General features: G+C 55.5%; 2 protein-coding genes across 2 annotated transcripts in view; one reads left to right on the top strand and one right to left on the bottom strand.

Moving 5' to 3' along the window:
* Positions 1–5545: 5545 nt before the first annotated feature.
* On the top strand, positions 5546–11270 carry Shisa8 (shisa family member 8). The gene is made up of 4 exons (XM_052161418.1): positions 5546–6517; positions 9617–9750; positions 10330–10476; positions 10684–11270. The coding sequence occupies exons 1-4, from the start codon at positions 5994–5996 to the stop codon at positions 11067–11069; spliced, it is 1191 nt and encodes a 396-aa protein (XP_052017378.1). The 5' UTR covers positions 5546–5993; the 3' UTR covers positions 11070–11270.
* Positions 11271–13520: 2250 nt separating this feature from the next.
* Positions 13521–17193, bottom strand: part of Srebf2 (sterol regulatory element binding transcription factor 2) — a 57802-nt gene continuing 54129 nt past the window's right edge. The window contains exons 18-19 of the mRNA XM_052161690.1: positions 14896–15007; positions 13521–14502 (exon numbers count right to left, since the gene is read on the bottom strand). Of these exons, the coding sequence (XP_052017650.1) occupies positions 14282–14502; positions 14896–15007 (333 nt within the window). The 3' untranslated portion in view covers positions 13521–14281. The remainder of the gene's footprint in view (positions 14503–14895; positions 15008–17193) is intronic.

Raw genomic sequence — 17193 nt, 5'->3', positions numbered from 1 at the left:
GACTGGGGATGCGGCTCAGTTAGTGGGGTGCTTGCCTAGAAGCTTGAAGCTCTTAGAAGAGTTCCACCTCCAGCACAGTATAAAATGCGGCACAGTGGCTCACACCTGTAATCCCAACATTTGGGAGATGGATGCAGGAGGATCAGGAGTTCAAGACCAGACTCATATCCAGTTCAGAGACCTTGTCTTTAAACACTAAAACAAAACAGCTCCTAAAGATCACCCAGCTGGCCAGGCGGTGGTGGCACACGCCTGTAATCCCAGCACTCTGGGAGGCAGAGGCAGGCTCATTTCAGAGTTCGAGGCCAGCCTAGTCTACAGAGTGAGTTCCAGGACAGCCAGGGCTATACAGAGAAAAAACCTGTCTCGAAAAAACCAAATAAAAAAAAAAGACTACCCAGCTGTCACCGTCCAGGGACTCTGCAGAGTGACGCAGCCAGGGGGAGGGGCAGGACGGGACAGACCCCTAAGCTTTACAGAATCTGGGGAAAGCTCTAGATTCAGGTCCGAGCAGCATCCCCCGCATCCCCCGCGGTGGGAGAAAGTCTATCTGTGCAGGTCAGGAGGTCAAAGCCCCACAACTAGCTGTTGCGGCGGAAAGATGGGGCGGGGCAGGCCTGGGGCGGAGCCAAGGAGAGGCGGGGCTGAGGAGCTGGCCAGGTTGCAAAAGGGGGCGTGGCCAGAGCCAAATCCTTGGGTGCCAAGTGATAAAAGTCTGGTCCAGTAGGAGAAAACAGTAGTATCTGGTTGTTGTTGTTGTTTGGTTTGGGTTTTTCTTTTCTTTTCTTTTCTTTTTTCTTTCTTTCTTTCTTTCTTTCTTTCTTTCTTTCTTTCTTTCTTTCTTTCTTTCTTTCTTTCTTTCTTTTTTTTTTTTGAGACGAGATCTCATGTAGTCCAGGCTGGGTTCGAATTCCCTGTGTAGCTGAGGATGACCCTGAACTCCTGATCATCCCCTTACAAGTGATGGTGTTCGCTGCCACACCAGGCTTCTTCTTTTCGTGGTGTTGAGGATAGAATCCCTTGTGCACACCCGGCAAGCTCTCTATTGTTGAAGCTACAAACACCAGCTCCTCTTCACGAGCGAGCTCCAGAAGGAGCCTTTAGGTAACTGCAGCTGGAACAAGAGCGACTTCGTGTGGAATCACACACTTTAGAATGCTGTACAAATGAGGGGGATCAGGACACCCCTACAGCCCACGTTCTGAGCTGACTGGGAGTTACTGCTCTCCCCCCGCCCCCCCAGACACGGGCGACATGAACCGAAGACTTCCCTGACCTCCTGGCCGCCCTCTCTAACCTCCACCAGCCCTGCTCTGGCCTCTGGGGGAATCGTGAAGGGGGGACTAACACAGCGGGTGCAAACAGGGAGAGGAGTTACCTGAGCAGCGAGGAGGGTGGGGGCGGCAAAGGCCAGGACACAGGGTGAGGATTGGGGCTAGCAGGCTGAGTCGCAGTGCCCAGCCCCCCAATCCTGCTGCTCCCTTGAGACCTCAGGAGCCTGGTCGCCCCCTCCCTCCCACAGGCAGCTGGAGCCTGAGTCACGAGCTGCCTCTCTCAGGAGACAAAGGCAGCCCAGGGCCCTCCCTCCAGACCCCCTCCTGGTGCCAGCATCTGCACTAGCAGGGAGTCTAACATCCCCAGAATCTCTGGGGGGAAATGGAAGACAGTGAGTTTAGGAGTCACCTTCTGACTTGAGTGGCATCTGATGTCAACCATCTTCTCCCAGGTGGTTGCCTATACTGGACGTTTCCAGTCGGGGCCTTTCTGCTTCTCCTTGTAGCTACTAAACTACTACTACTAAAAAACTGCTAGTTGCCCATCTTGCTGATGAGAAAACTAAGGTCAAAAAAGATGGATGGACGGGCCCTCATAGAGTAGGGATTGTAACAGGTCCTCAGTGACACAGGGGCATCATCACGAGGGCAGGAAACAGGAGAAAGGGGAAACAACAGCCGCTGAAGGGTGGACCTCTGCACTGGCTGCCCATGTGCAGACCATGGGGAAGAAGCGCCTCCCTGGGACAGAGGGGGCTTCTAGCGCTGCAAAGGCAGGCTGGGGTCTCAGAGCCTGGCTCCAGGCCAGACCCTGGTCCTTTCTGGCTGTGTGCCATCCAGAGCAAGCCACTTCTCCGGCTCCTGTTCTTAGGTTTCTGTCTAGTAAATTCCAAACCTTCCTGTCCACAACTGTCCAGAGCCCAGAGCCACAGACTTGTCACCTAACATTTAAGATGCAGACACGGAGGCCCAGCAGCTGCTTTTGCTGATGTCTGTAGAGTTTCGGGAGCCCCCAGGCTCCCCCGGCCAGAGTTAGGCAAGGAAATGCCCATGTGAACCCTCAGTGCAGTGATGGCCCCAGGAGTCACCCGGGAGTCACCCTTGCCCCCAACATGCACTCTCCACTCACACCCAGGAGCACCCTCCGACCCTGCCTGCACACTTGCACACACTCACACACTCAGCTGCCAGCGCTGGGAACTGGGGGCGGGGCGGGTGCCCTTCAGGCAGACGCTCGGCTCCTCTTGCCCGCCCCGTGGGGCTCGTCGCAGATGCCAGGGGTTATTTTAAGCCTGGATCAATGGACGATTTTTTGGTGACACAGGCTTGGGAGGGGAAGAGACAGGGGGTGGGTGCCCTAGAGCTTTGCCATGCTCAGAGACCCTGGGGTCCAGGGTAAAGGGGTCTCACCTTCACTGGGCTAAATTATCTCTAGACCCCCTAGCCCAGCTCACGGCCACACCCCTGGAGTGGGAGTATCCGCCGCGCCTCATGGAGGGTCAGACCCTAGAACAAAGACAAGCTGTGTCTTCTAGCTACTCTCCCCCTGCTGCCCATCACCCCAAGACCATGTGTCCACACAGACAGGCATCTACGGTTTGGCACAGACCCTGTAGTTGTTGGCACCTGCGATTGTTGGCTCAACCGTACAGAATCAGGCTAGGATGGGGAGAGACCTGGGGATGGGGTGAGGTTTGGAATCAGTCCCTGCATAGGATGGGGAGCTGGAATCGGCTCCTTCACTGGACCAATGGAAACAGGTCAACAAGGGGTCACCGCAATGCCAAGGTGATAGGGAGAAGACCCTAGAAGAGATGCGACCACGGGAGACTCTGTACATTGGGAGATTGACACAGTTCCAAAGTACCGCTCAGAGATGGGGATGGAGGGAGGGCACCCTCAGAATCCCCCCAAACCCCAAGGTAGCTTGGCAGAGCGACACGAACCTACTGTACACAGCACAGTGGGTGGCCATTGCTCCATCCTTAGGAAGGCCAGAGAAGGAAGCAGAGAAGGATGCGTCAGAAAGCACAGCTAGGAGGTGCCGATCAGAGTGACAAACAAATCATGACATAGTCTGTGATGTGTGCTGTGCCCTTTGGTGGCTGATAGGATTAAAGTACTTCATGTCTCTGTCCATCTTGTTCTGCACCCCCACCTTTGTTTTGTTTTGTTTTTTTGAGACAGGGTTTCTCTGTATAGCCTTGGCTGTTCTGGAACTCACTCTGTAGACCAGGCTGGCCTTGAACTCAGAAATCTACCTGCCTCTGCCTCCCAAGTGTTGGGATTAAAGAGCTGGGTGTGTGCCACCACTGCCCGGCTCTGTGCCCCTTTTCTAAATGACAATGTAGAAAGTCTTTTAATGGGAATGGGGTCTTCAGGACTGGATTGGGAATTCCATGGGTATGTGTGCATGTGTACGGGAAGGGGAAGGGATCATTTTTAGCCAGGGTGAACAGAGACAGCCTGGGGGGTGGGGGTGGTTACCCTCCTTCCAGCCTTAACCCTAATACCTCACATACCCCTCATCTCACACAACAGGACTCGATCCTCCTTAGGATGTAAATCCTTCCTCTTCCTCTCTCACACCCTCCACTTTCATAAGCTGATTCCAGGCTCCGGAGGAGGAGAGGTGGAAAAGAGAAGAAAGAGCCCTAGAGCAGCTAAATTCTCCATCAAACAGGAGTTAGAAGCAAGTATCGTTTCACTGTTTTGTTCAGCAGATATTGACAGGCACCTGAGCTGAGCTGGGGACAGAGAGTTGAATTGGAAACCTAGCCCTTGTCCTCCTGGTGTCCCCATCTGGACAATGAGAGGTAATCTCTACCTCCTGGAAAGAATGGATTATGACCCTGCCCTTCAGAGAAAGGTCTTGATTTATTTCACTGGGTTTTTTTGGGGGTGGGGTGGGGGAGGAGAAGGATTGTTTTTGTTTTTGTGTGTGTGTGTGTGTGTGTGTGTGTGTTTGAGATAGGGGCTCATGTGGTTGGAGCTGGTCTTCAATTCCTAATCCTCAAGTCTACAGGTATGCACTACCAAAACCAAACTGTCAGCTTTCCTTCCTTCCTTCTTTCTTTTCTTGAAACAGACTTTTCCAATAAAGACTCGGCTAGCCTGGAACTCACTGTGTAGACCTGTGGTTCTCAAACTGGGATGAATACCCTACACATCAGATATTTACATTACGATTCATCACAGTAGCAAAATTACAGTTACAAAGGAACACTTACACATTTTAATGGTGGGGGGTCACCATGAGGAACTGTATTACAGGGTTGCAGTATTAGGAAGGTCAAGAACCCCTGATTTAGATCAATTTAGCCTCAAGGAATCCTCCTGCTTCATCCTTAGTGTGTGAAAGGACACTATTTTGTTCTGCTTACTTTTTGAGACAGGGTGTCACCGTATTGCCCCGGCTTGTCAACGTTGTGAGCCCAAGCGGTCTTCCTGCTTCAGCTGCTCCACAAGTCTTCAGTACTGTCATGCCACTGCGCGCACCATGAAGACCTTTTGACCTTTAACAGTAGCAACTGAGGCAGGGAGAGGCAATGACTGACATCAGGGTCACCTTCTCCTTACCAGCTCAGCGGGGCGTGGTGGAAGGGGGACACTGAGCCACGCCTTGTCGTTCTTCCCCTAAGCTTGCAAAAGGACCTGGGAGTCCCAGGGAGCCAGAGACCAGGACAGACAACTGGCCTGGTCCCCAGGACCTGCTCAGTCTTCTAAGGCAGAGGCTCGGGAGGGGAGCCGACCACTTGAGGGCTCTGGCCAGACTGTTCTCAGAACTGGGACATCCTAGGACCCCAGCCAAATGTCCAGGTTTTAGAATCAGGGCACATGCTCTGCGGCAGACCAGAGAGGGTTTGATTAAGGCTTGACTCTCATTTTTGTGTTGGGGGTCCTTATTGTGGAAGGAGAAATGTCTTCTTCATTCATGTCACGGCCAGAACAAACACAGGGATGGAACATTGGGTCGTGTGTGTGTGTGTGTCTTCCCAGTGAATTCCAGGCTGCTTTGATCTCTATGCCTCTGTCCCCTTCCTTAAAAAGCAGAATTGCTCATCCAAGGCTGCTAAGATCCGAGTCCCCAGAGCTTTGAGCTGAGCCCCCTCAAGGGCCCAATTCCGACAACAATTTGAGGGAGGTCTTGGAGAGGGTCCCTGGTGGGGCGCGCTCGCTGCACTGGCCTTACAGAACCCCTCCTTCCCAGCGCAGCGGCCGCGCTCCTCCCCTGGTTCTGCCTACCTCCCGCCCTCCTCCCCTCGCTCCCTCTCCCGCCCGCCCGAGCCCGCGCCGAGCCCGCGCCCGGAGCCGGAGCCAGAGCCAGAGCCAAAGCGCGGGCACCGCGGAGCGGGCGGCGGGAAGGCAGAGGTGTCCGGCGACCCGCCGCCCGGCGCAGTCTCTGAACGACCCAGGCCCCGCCCGCCCGCCCGCCGGGACCAGAGGGAGCCGGGGACGGTGCAGGCAAGCATCCGCCGCCCGCCTCCACTGTGCGCAGTCCGAGGTGAGCCCCGGAGGAGAACTCGCACACCGGGAGATCCAGCCCCGCGTACTCCACACCGAGCTCACTTGTGTCTGGAACCGCGGACGCACCAGGAGGCGTCGGCCCGGAGCCAGCGCGGGCAGCCGGGCGACCGGTCCCGAAGGGCTGGGGGAGCCCGGCAGAGCGGCCACGCGCCGAGCCATGCGCCGGGCGCAATAGCAGGAGGAGCGGGCCGCATGGAGCGCGCTGGGGCGCGGGGACAGCGCTGTGGCCGGCGCCCGCATGGGCTCCCGCTCGCGCTCCGGCTGGCGCTGCTGCTGGCGGGGTCGCCGTCGGGCCGCGCGGGGACTCCCGAGGAGCAGGAGACCGCAGCGTCCGGCACCGTGGCACCGGCGGGAGGCGACCGCTGCCGCGGCTATTACGACGTGATGGGCCAGTGGGACCCGCCCTTCAACTGCAGCTCGGGCGTCTACAGCTTCTGCTGCGGCACGTGCGGCTACCGCTTCTGTTGCCACGACGGCCCGCGCCGCCTGGACCAGAGCCGCTGCTCCAACTACGACACGCCGGCCTGGGTGCAGACGGGCCGCCCGCCGGCCCGCGCCCGTGACACCGCCGCCCCGCGCGACCCGGCCCGCGAGCGCAGCCACACTGCGGTCTACGCGGTGTGCGGTGTCGCCGCGCTCCTCGTGCTGGTCGGCATCGGGGCGCGCCTGGGCCTGGAGAGAGCGCACAGCCCCCGCGCTCGGCGCACAGTGACCAGGTGAGTGAGCCCGCTTGCCTGCCCGCCGGTCTGGTCGTCACTGTCCCTAGCTGGGTCCAAATTTCACTGCACCTGCATCCTTCTGGACCCTCTAAATTTTACCTCGGCCTCTCCGCAGCTCCTTTCTCGTTGTTTTGTTTGGTTTTATTTTGTTCTTCTGGGCCTCTATCTCCCTGTCTCTGCTTCACAGAGGGAGATACCTGATAGCCCTCTCTCCCTTGACCTTCCCTGCCTATCTATGCTGGGTTCTGGATCCTCCTTGTGGCTCTAACCTCCTCTGCGGAAGACAAAAAGTCGGTGTCCACGGGAGGGGGGCACGGACGATGGTCAGGAAGGACACTGGACTGGGGCAGTTCTAAGGGTGGTGGTGGGCTTAGGGAAGGGATAGGATGCTTGACTGGTTCCCCTGCTGCGTCTCCCGCTCCCGCCCTCCTCCCACCTCCATCCATTTCCCCAACCCAGTGTGACTCAAACCTGACCTTCATTCCTTGAAATTTCAGAAGCATCCCCTCCCCAATAGTCTGGCTTTCCCAAAGGTCTGGCTTTCCAGCTGCTCAGAATAGGAGTGTGGTGGTGGGATGCGGACCTGTGTTTTAGAGACCTGCCAGATGCTGGCTAAGTTTTGAGCTTATTTTGAGTTGTCAGCCGAATGGGACCGCTGGGAGCTGAGATTCTGTCCTGACCCTGGCTGGACCACCTCCACTTAAGCCCCGCAACAAATCCCCTGCCCTGCTTCTGTTCTCTCAGAAGATAGACTGTTGGCATCACATGCAACAGGCTGCAAGTGGGAGTGACAATAAAGAGCCGCCCCTCCCCCCTGCAATACACACCTGGTGTACCAGATGTGCACAGGGGCGGATCATGAGAGTAGCTGCCTTCCAGACACCTGGAGGGCAGAAATGGAGCTGGGACCTTGTGTATCTTTGAAACCACTGACTTGCAGAGGGAGTTAGCAGGGGCTTCTGAATGCTGCAGGGGCAGAGGCTCAGCCTCTGAATGTAGGATCTCCCATACAGGACGAAGGTAGCAGTGGGGAGGGAGGCCAGAGAGGCAGTGTGAGCCAGAGACCCACTGGAGTATAGGGGTGGCTGGGCTAGTCAATAGCTAGCTTGTTCATTTGCAAAGCTCCGCCTGCAAGCAAGCCCGGGTTTGGTTGTAGGCACACAACCATTTCCTTGACTCTGTTCTTTGGGCTTCTAAGCAGGTGCGTTCTGAACCCCCTGCCCAAGTTTCTCTTTAATTTTGCCATCTGATGCTGATGACTAGGGAAGAATGGCTGGAGGGGTCGGAGGGGACTGGAGTCAGGCCTTGGAGAATCTGTACAAAGGCCCAGAGGCATGAGGGTCCCTCCTTTCCTCCACAGAACTGAGTTATCAGTGTTTGCCCTGTGGTAGGCTAGGACTGGGAAAGGCGAGGTCATCGTAGGCAGCCTGCAGACCCTTTTAGACCTCGCCACCTTGCAGCTAGCTGATCCTGAGTCACTTCAGGTGTCTCCCAGTGTGCCTCTTCATCAATCAGCCGTAACTCAGCCCCGGAAGGAGGGTCAGGCCGAGTGGGAGAAAATCATGGCTTCTGGGTACCGCAGGCAGCTGGGCTGAAGGCTGGGCTGCCTGTGGGGAAGGCTCAGCCAGACACTGTCACAGCTGGTGGGGGCTGGGTGTTCTGGGTACCCAGGGAGGCAGCTGCCCAAGGTCATACAGCTTTTGGGTTTTGGGCTGCCACAGAGGGCTCTCCATGGCGTCCATGTTTTCCTTGTTGTCTGCCTTCCTTGTCCGTATGCCAGCTAGGCCCCAGGCCGGGCAGAAGCCCACACTGCAGGAGTACATAATACAGGTAAAGGGATCTTAGAGGAGGGACTCCGGTGGCATTTGAATGAATAAGAAGATGAGAGGAGGAAGAGGAGGAGGAAGAGGAGGAGGAAGAGGTGGAGGAGGAGGAGGAGGAAGAGAAGAGGAGGAGGAGGAGGATCCTGGATGGGGAGAGCTGGGACAGGAGGCTCAATGGGGAGGATCTTGAAGAGTGAACTACAGGAAGGAGCCTCGGGAACAGGAGGTGGCCCTAGTTATGTCTGACCTTATTCGTTTCCCGACCTGCTTTGGGAGATGGCCATCTTAGGGCTTTAAGTGAGGCAGGCCATGCTGGGTAGGAGGACTGAGTTACCCGAGGTCACTAGAAAGAACAGAAGGGAGGACCGAGAGGTTGAAAGAACTACCCAGAGACACGAATCGAGACCACTGGGGACTGGAGAGAGGACTTAGCCATTAAGAATACTAGCTTCAGAGGCAGGCGGATGTCTGAGTTCAAGGCCAGCCTGATCTACAGAGTTGAGTTCCAGGACAGCCAGGGCTACACAGAGAAACCCTGTCTCAAAAACAAAAACAAAAAAACCCCAAAACAACCCAGCAGCCACATGTTGGCTTTTGACAGTGGTTCCCAACCTGTGGGCCATGACTCCTGTGTGTGTGTGTGCGTGTGTGTGTGTGTGTGTGTGTGTGTGTGTGTGTGAGTGAGTCAAATGACCCATTCACAGGCTATTAAATAACACAGATATTTACATTATGATTCATAACAGTAGCAAAATTACAATTATGAAGTAGCAATGAAGATAATTTCATAGTCCGGGGCCATCACAACATGAGGAAGTGTAAACTGTTGCAGCTTTAGGAAGGTTGAGACCCCACTGGCTTATGAGCGTCTGTAACCCCAGTTCTAAGAATCTTTTTTGTTTTGTTTTGGTTTGGTTTTTGGTTTTTCAAAACAGGGCTTCTCTGTGTAGCCCTGGCTATTCTGGAACTCACTCTGTAGACCAGGCTGGCCTCGAACTCAGAAATCCACCTGCCTCTGCCTCCCAGAGTGCTGGGATTAAAGGTGTGCGCCACCACCGCCCGGCAGTTCCAAGAATCTTATGTCCTCATCTGGCCTCTGAGAGCACCAGGCATGCATGTGGTACAAAGATATTCACGCAGGCAAAATATCCATATACATAAAATAATAAAACTAAAAAAACAAGGCGAGACCATGGTGACTATGGCTAGCCTTTGATAAGGTTAGAACCTGGCAGAAGCTGCAAGTCCCCTCCACATCTTTCTGTCTCCACAGGACACTGACAGAACTTCTCAAGCAGCCAGGCCCCCAAGAACCACTGCCTCCGCCTCTTGGTCCACCCTTGGGTAACTGCGTCCAGGTACAAATGGGTGACGGTGTTCTCCGGGGTTCCCCCCACAACAGCACAGGTGAGCACGTGTTAAATGAGCATTGGTGTGGGCGGGAGGGGGTAAGGGGAGGTGGTTCACTGGCTGGGGAGTTACGTGGAACTGCTACCTGTCATATGTAAATGTGTAGAAGCGGGATGAGGGTCTGGACAAGCCTTCGGGCGGAGAGGAACCATCCGGTAGTCTCCTGTCTCCTGGGCAACCGATGCTATGAGAAAGGCTTCAGTTTCAAGATACGCTCGCTCGCTAGGGCTGTTAGGTTGTTCTGGCTTGTGGATCAGGAAGCCACCCCTGGGTGTTGCGTAGTGGTTCCCCCACCTGCTACACGTCGGATTCTGGGGTTCAGTGCCCCTCCATCTCCGTGGCGCGGGATTTAGCGGCTTGCTATCTAGGGAGCCATCCATTAGGGTAGCACCCCCTCAGGACTCGCTGCCATTGTTTACCTTTTTCTTCTGAGCTAAGCAGGGACGTTCTGGAGAGCCATCTACTCCCCCCAAGCTGCCCGGAGCTACAGTGGGGGAGGGCGGGGCGTTGAAAAGCGGTGGCGCCGCCGTCGAGCTCAGCTTTTTTTTTTCCCTTTACACTCACTTTCCCCTCCAGACAAGAAACGCCTCAATAATGCGCCTCTGGGGTCCGCCACCCCGGGACCCCCGCGCGGCCCGAGGCTGCAGGGTGGAGGCAGCCTGACTTTGCAGCCTGACTACGCCAAGTTTGCTACCCTCAAAGCAGCTGCGCTCAAGGCGACAGGTGAGGTGTTTGTGACAGCCGCCAGATCCCCAGGGATACTACCTTTGCCACCGCAAAAGGGCGCCCGCTTGACCAATCCGGGTTCAGGACGTGCCCAACCAGCCAATCGGCTCCCTCCCCAGCCCGCTGACCCGCCCCCATCACCTAAAGCAGGTGCCGAGCCTGACTGGCGCTTCGCCCTGTCCCCCCTACTCCCACCCCGCGCAGAGGCTGCACCCCAGGACTTCTATCAACGTTTTCCTTCTACCGAGACGGGCCCGCGGACCCTCCCTGCGCGGGCGCCCCGGCCTCCGGAGGACCTGCCCGCGCTGCTCGACGCCTGTCCCTGGGCCCCTCCGGGTTACGTCCCTCCAGCCGGCCCCGTCTCGTCGGTTCCTTATGCCGCCTGGACCGCGGGCCGCCCCGCGAGGCCGCTTCCCCGTAGCCATTTGGTGGCTCAGGTCTCCCCGGCGCCCCGGCGGCCCGGCCACGCGCCGCGGCGTCAGTTCAGCGTGGAGAAGCTGCCCGAGGCCTTCAGCGCGCAGCCCGCGAGCTTTTCCAGCAGAGGGCCCCGGCATCTGAGCACCAACAGCAAAGCCGAGGTCACTGTCTAAAGCGGAACCACTGGAGCCTTCTGCAGGGTCCTGGGCCCCAGGTCGTGGAGTTGCGGTGCAGGCTTCAATCCAAACAGGAATGAGGACATTTGGAGCCTGTGGCTAAAGGGCCAAAAGGGTAGGGCCAGGTGTTCTGTCCTTGGGAATGTAGGGCTATCCTTACCTGTGTAAATAAACCCTCTAATGTGGTTCCAGTCCCAAGGGGATCGTCAGTCATTGACTGGACAGCAGTGCAAACCAGAGAGACTGTGGCCAGAGAGGATGGCTGGGTTGAATGCCAAACACTGCTCAGAGCAGATGGAGGCATAGTCATTCAAAGGTCTGGGTTCAGGGGAGAGAGAGCTTGCTACCCCTGTGAGGGTTCATGTGCTCTACCAGAGGCTAGCCCCCTTCCCACCCTGCAGCTGATCTCTCACTCAACAGTTCTGAGTTAGCCCAGCCTGGCTGATCCTCATTGACATAGTCTGGCCCTGGGCCGGCTCCTGGCTTGCAGGCTGCTTGGCCAGATTGGCTCAGGGCCACCCCCCTAATGGGCGTGGGCCACCTGGACATCTGGTGCTCAGGGTAGAGGAGGCTCCTCCCAGGAGCTGCTCTGGGTTAAGGGGGATGGAGATGTTGGAAATGGGAGCCTAGCAATGCCCCCCCCCCCTTGGGGTGCTCCCACTGCACAGGCTTGGCTCCGCCAGCTCCCTCCCGCTTCCTGCCCGAGGCTCCCAGTACCTGGCTGGGGTCCAGGGTACTGTCAGCGCCTGTTTGCATTGCTGCAAGTTCCTCAGTTTCATGTTCTAGGTTGTGTGGCTACAGCCAAGGTGAGGTATATGACCTCAACGATACCACTCCCTGTGTCCCTGGGGATGGTATACTTACTGTCTGAACAACAGCCACCATATGTTACTGTTTCTTATTTAACGGGAAGAGATCTACGGGGCTGTCTGCAGATAAAGAAATTAAGGTTTTGGGACCTACACACCTGGCCTGAGGTCTGCACTGGGGTGATGCTGAGGCAGAGGCAGAGGACAATGGCCACCACTGCAATGCGGACTTGAGGGATGGTGGTGCAGGTGGCCCCTCCTGGCCGCACCAACCTCTGGGCAGTGCAGTCTGCAGTTAAGGCCTTTTAGGAAGGAGTGTGGTTCAGGGCTGTTTGTTGGCCTGATGAAGGGATTCAGGCTCATTCTCAGATGGAACCTTCCATTCCACTTCTAAAGGCTCAAATACTCTGTGTGGCCGCGCCACCGGCCTCTCACCAGGCTCACAGAGCATTTACTGTACCCTGGTACTTCTTGTATGTCACACTGCTATCGCCTGGGCAGCAAGCCTCATATACGCACGTGGAGTCAGGGCCAGTTCATCAAAGTGACTCAGCTCGGAAATACCAGGACATCCTTAAATGTGGCCAGAAGGGGGGCAGGGGGATGCTGAGGACCCCGCCTATAGGAAGTGGAAATGAAGCAAAGGCCCACCTGGTGGGGGAGTGACTTCACACCTCAAGTTCCTAAGAATTGCTACTACCAACTAGCCAGCCAGCCAGCCAGCCAGCCAGCCGAGCACCAGGCAAGGAGCTGGAATCTGGATAAAGCCCTTTTATCCCAGACTCTTCCCCATCCCTAGAGTGTGTCAGGTATACCTGTGATCAAGAAAAGGCCACCAGACTGCGGCTATCTAGCTGTCCCCCCACCTCCACAGTCCCTAGCTCACTGCTGGCCAAGAAATGCAGTCATTTGGTTAAATCAACGTAATGGTAATACTACAGACTCACACAACCTTGTGTTAGGTGGTACCAATCTGTTTATTGAAAACCTATGTCCAGCACATGGTGAATGTTTCAACATTGACGAAGACATTGGTGTATCCCCTGTTCAGTGAAAAACCAACCCCCCACCCCTCGACTAGGAGAAAAGGCACAGTATATACACAGACACAAGGGCTAGGGTACCCCACGGCAGGGGCCATAAATTACAGTGATGGCTGGGGAGAGGTGGAAGGCAGAGTAGGTGGGGTCTAAGCACCGGAAGGGCCCACCCCACCTACTCTCTGCTTCAAACAGCTTGAAGGGCTGAGAAGCACGAGGAGAGACAATTCCTCTCAAGTCTCTCAGGAAGCCCTGAGCCTAGCAGTCCGCAAAAGCAGGACCTCTCTTCTTCCTAGGACTTCCCCCCATCTCAAGGCAAGAGACCCGATTCCTACTGCCCACCCTAAAAATGAGAGGCTGGTTTCTGGGGGAAGGTTTGAGAGCAGTGTCTGCCACCCTGGCTTATTCAGACAGGAATTAGGGATAAAAATACACTTCTATGGGAGACGGGAGTAAGAGTGGGGGAGGGAACAAGTAAATCATGCTGATGACCACTGGACCTCAGGCCCAGTGGTGGCCTCATCCTGCCCAGCCCCATGGGCCTACCCTGAGCTCAGGCGGCCATCTCGGGGTGGAGGAGTGGGGAAGGAACAGGACAATTAAATAAGATACCATTTATTTTTTAAAAAATTAAAAAAACAATGCTGACATTATTTTTTACCCATCCCTAGACCTGCCCCTGCCTCCCGCCCACCTCCCCAGGGCTGGGCTGCCTCCCTCCCTGGCTGTCCCTTGTAAGGATGAAAAAAAAAAAAAAAAAACAAACAAGGTTAACAGGCTTAGGCACAGGGAGGGAGTGCAGACCCAGAGAGAGGAACAGAGATGCCACAGCAACTTTGCCCTGTATCACGGCAGGCCCAAGCACACACATATAAAAACATCTGTATAAAAGGGGCGTGTCAGACAAGTCCAGAATGCAAAATGCTCTCTGGTGTAGAGACCTAGTTCCCAGAGAAAGCCTGATTAAAAACAAAGACAGAAACGAAACAGAACAAAGACAACCAGAGGCAGAAAGGAGACAGTCGCTAAAGGGCTAGGAGGGGGCTCGGTAGCACCCCACGTTGCTTTTCAAGTGAGGAGAGCACCCCATTCCTGCATGGGCTATCTGTCTTCTCAGCCCAGCTGGGCTCAGACCATGGATTTACCACAGCAGGTTTAAGGATCGTCGCCCATGGTCCTACTGGCCCGAAAAGATCCACGCGCCTTGGCAGGTAACAGCTCAGAGATCAGTCTTGCCTTCATCCTCACAGCTCTCGGAGGAGGGAGAAAAACAGATGGGGAGACAGGCTGGGAGACAGAGGGACGATCCCGGGAGAAAGAGACACGGGTGGAAGGAAGCGGACCGGGCCCCAGACGGGGGTCAGGAGGCAGCGATGGCAGTGCCACCGCCCAGCTTCACAATCATGTGCTGGCAGTCACTGCAGGAGCGGCGGTCACCCACCTTCTCCAGGGTGCGGGCAGCTTCAGCCAGCAGCACTGCCCGCTGGCCCGGGGAAGACAGGAAAGAGAGGGGAAGATGGCGGCAGGCCAGCAGGATGGCAGTAGCTCTCTCTCGTTGGCCAGGCCAGGTGTCTAGCTCTCCTGTGGGAATGAGATTTACATAAGCACTGTCCCAAGGAGTTCCTACGGCCTCATTTGTGGAGCAACCCCCTCGTCCTGTGGAGGTGTGCTCTGCTCCTTTCCCTGTCCTTCTCAAAGGGCAGGAGATGAACCTGGCAACTGAGTGGGCTGAGATAGTCAAACCCATGCAACTTCTGCCTGCCCCTGCACCGGGAGACGTCCTAAGTTTTTAGAGTGGTATCTTCATTATGCAGCTAACAAGATTCCTGCTGCCCACCAAGTCCTTTTGTTCCCACCCCACTTCGTAGAGTCACGCAGTGTGTGGTAACGCTGCCAGATGCCAAGGCTCCACCCTCTCTGCTCCCCAAGTGCAAGGCCACACCGGGCCTCTGGCCAGCTTGCTGCTGGACTCACCGTGCTTGGTGCTCTGAGTGGTACGCCGCCGTAGGCTGTGCTCCAGCAGCTGGTGTGTACGGGTGGGGCTGGCTCCTGCCATCAGGCGCACAGTGGCCTCATGCAGGAACACCTGGGAGGGACAGGGAGCACCAGTCAAACTCTGGCTCTGACCTGTCTAACAGCAGTGTAGCTGTCTTAGAGAGCACAGGCCAGTTGCTGGCAGGAGCAATGCAAGACAAGCCAGAGGCAACCTCCCTGTTGTTGACAAAGTCCCGAGGTACCCGCCAGGGTTTGAAGACAGTAGTTTGCGTGATGCCTTGTCCTTGAGGGCTGTGTCTCAGTCAGATACAAGGACAAAGGAGGAGAGAGAGGGATGAGGGGGAATAGCTAGGTTGGTATCAAGTTCAGTATCTTATTTCTTCAGAAAGGAATGGAGTCTAGACTTGGAAGTCTTCTTGAGCCCTCTGACACTGTAACCCAACACTGTCCTTTATAAGGGACAGGCCGAAGGACTGTGTGATACAGCCAAACCTCCTCACCCCTGCACACTGGAGATCACACACACGAGAAAGCTCAAGGTTTAAGTGTATTGTTCTGTGTTGTTCTCTTGGTCACATGTGGGCTGCAGACTGGTTGGTCAGACTAGGTACTGTTTCCAGGGGTAAGTCTCTGTTTTTGAGACAGGGTCGCACTGTATAGTCCTGGTTGGCTTATAACTCCTGATATAGACCAGGCTGGTTTCAAATTTACAGGAATCCACCTACCTCTGTCTCCAGAGAGCTAGGATTAAAGGTGCGAGTTACCATACCAGCTCAGAAAAATAGAACTTATTTTGTGTGTTTGAATGTGTAAGTATAGAGGGTAAATGCCCCATTATGCATGTGGATCTATGAGGATGATTTGTGGGAGTTGGTTCCCTCCTGCCACCATGTGGGTGGGGCCTGGGCTCAGGCCATCAGGCCTAATAGCAAGTGCCTTTCTTTACCCGCTGAGCCACCTCACTGGCCTAAATCAGCTGCTTGTGGGAAAACAGAAGCCACCGGTGGGTGGAGGCACAGGCCTGGGTCGTTCCCCAGCCCTAGAGACAGAAACCGGGCCTTACACACGCCCAGCGAGCTCTCCACATGGGCCTACATCCTCAGCCTTTCTAACTTTGAGACAAGGTCTTACTAAGTTGCCCAGGCTGGCCTTGAATTTGCAATGGTCCTGTTTTAGCCTCCTAAGTAGCTAGTGATACTGGGTGGGAACTGGGGGTGTGGCGGCAGCATGAAGCCTCCTGAGCAAGGAGGGCATTTTACGGAGGCATCTGGTACCAGCCAGTCTGTGAGGAGACCAGAGGTCTAACCTGAAAAGGCTCCATCAGGGAGGTGCAGCCCAAACCATGGGGGGGTCTGTCTCTCTCTCTCTCTCTCTCTCTCTCTCTCTCTCTCTCTCTCTCTCTCTCTCTCTCTCTCTCTCTCTCTGGGTTCCTGACCCTTGTGCCTTTATGTCCCACGTGCTAGGACTCCAAGTGTATGCCATCACACTGGAGACGTCTCTGGTGCTAGGGCTGAGAGAGGGCTTTGTGCAGGCACACTACCAATTAGGCTATTCGCCGTGCTCTGATGACTCGCCCTCTCCCGGGTCAACTATCTTGGTTTGCTGCAGTGTTCAGTACAACCCGGAGGCTGTACCTGGCTGAGGGATTTCCTCCCCAGCAGCAGCCTGGCCTTTCAGTGTCCCTCCCTGCCCGGCTCACTCTTGCCTTACCACTTAGGATACGGTACCCTCTTCTGCTCTCACAGAATAATCCAGACACCGACATGTGGATCCTCACACAGTAATAACAGTGTGAGCTGAAGGGGAGGAGGCAGGGCTGAGCCACACGGGCTTCCCCGCACAAGCAGTGCACTCGCCCTTAGACGCTACCATTCTCCTCGTGCGACCTGCACAAGTCTCGGCTCACTCATGGGGGTCTCAGGCCTCTTGTGAGGACCTATATGCATTTACGGATTGCTGGGAGATGGAGGGACGTTATCGTCAGTGGGGTGGCTATCGGCAAGGTCCCACATGCCTATGAACAAACCTGATGAAACTCACTGGCTCATTAAGAAATGAAACAAAAATCCATGTGAGTAGAAAGGGGACTGAGCTGGAAGAGGAGAGGAGCTGCAGCAGTGGGAGGGACGGGCTGACAGGAGTGAAGAGGAGCACAGCATATGCACACATATATAACATTAGATACACACATGGCAATGTCACAAGGAAACCCACTAATCATTGTAGTTATTGTAACTAATGTATGCTAATCAGGACAAAAGTGAAGGATATGCCAAT

Source organism: Apodemus sylvaticus, chromosome 17 (genome assembly GCF_947179515.1).
Source record: "Apodemus sylvaticus chromosome 17, mApoSyl1.1, whole genome shotgun sequence".
NCBI lineage: Eukaryota > Metazoa > Chordata > Mammalia > Rodentia > Muridae > Apodemus > Apodemus sylvaticus.
This window is presented reverse-complemented; position numbering and strand designations above follow the sequence as displayed.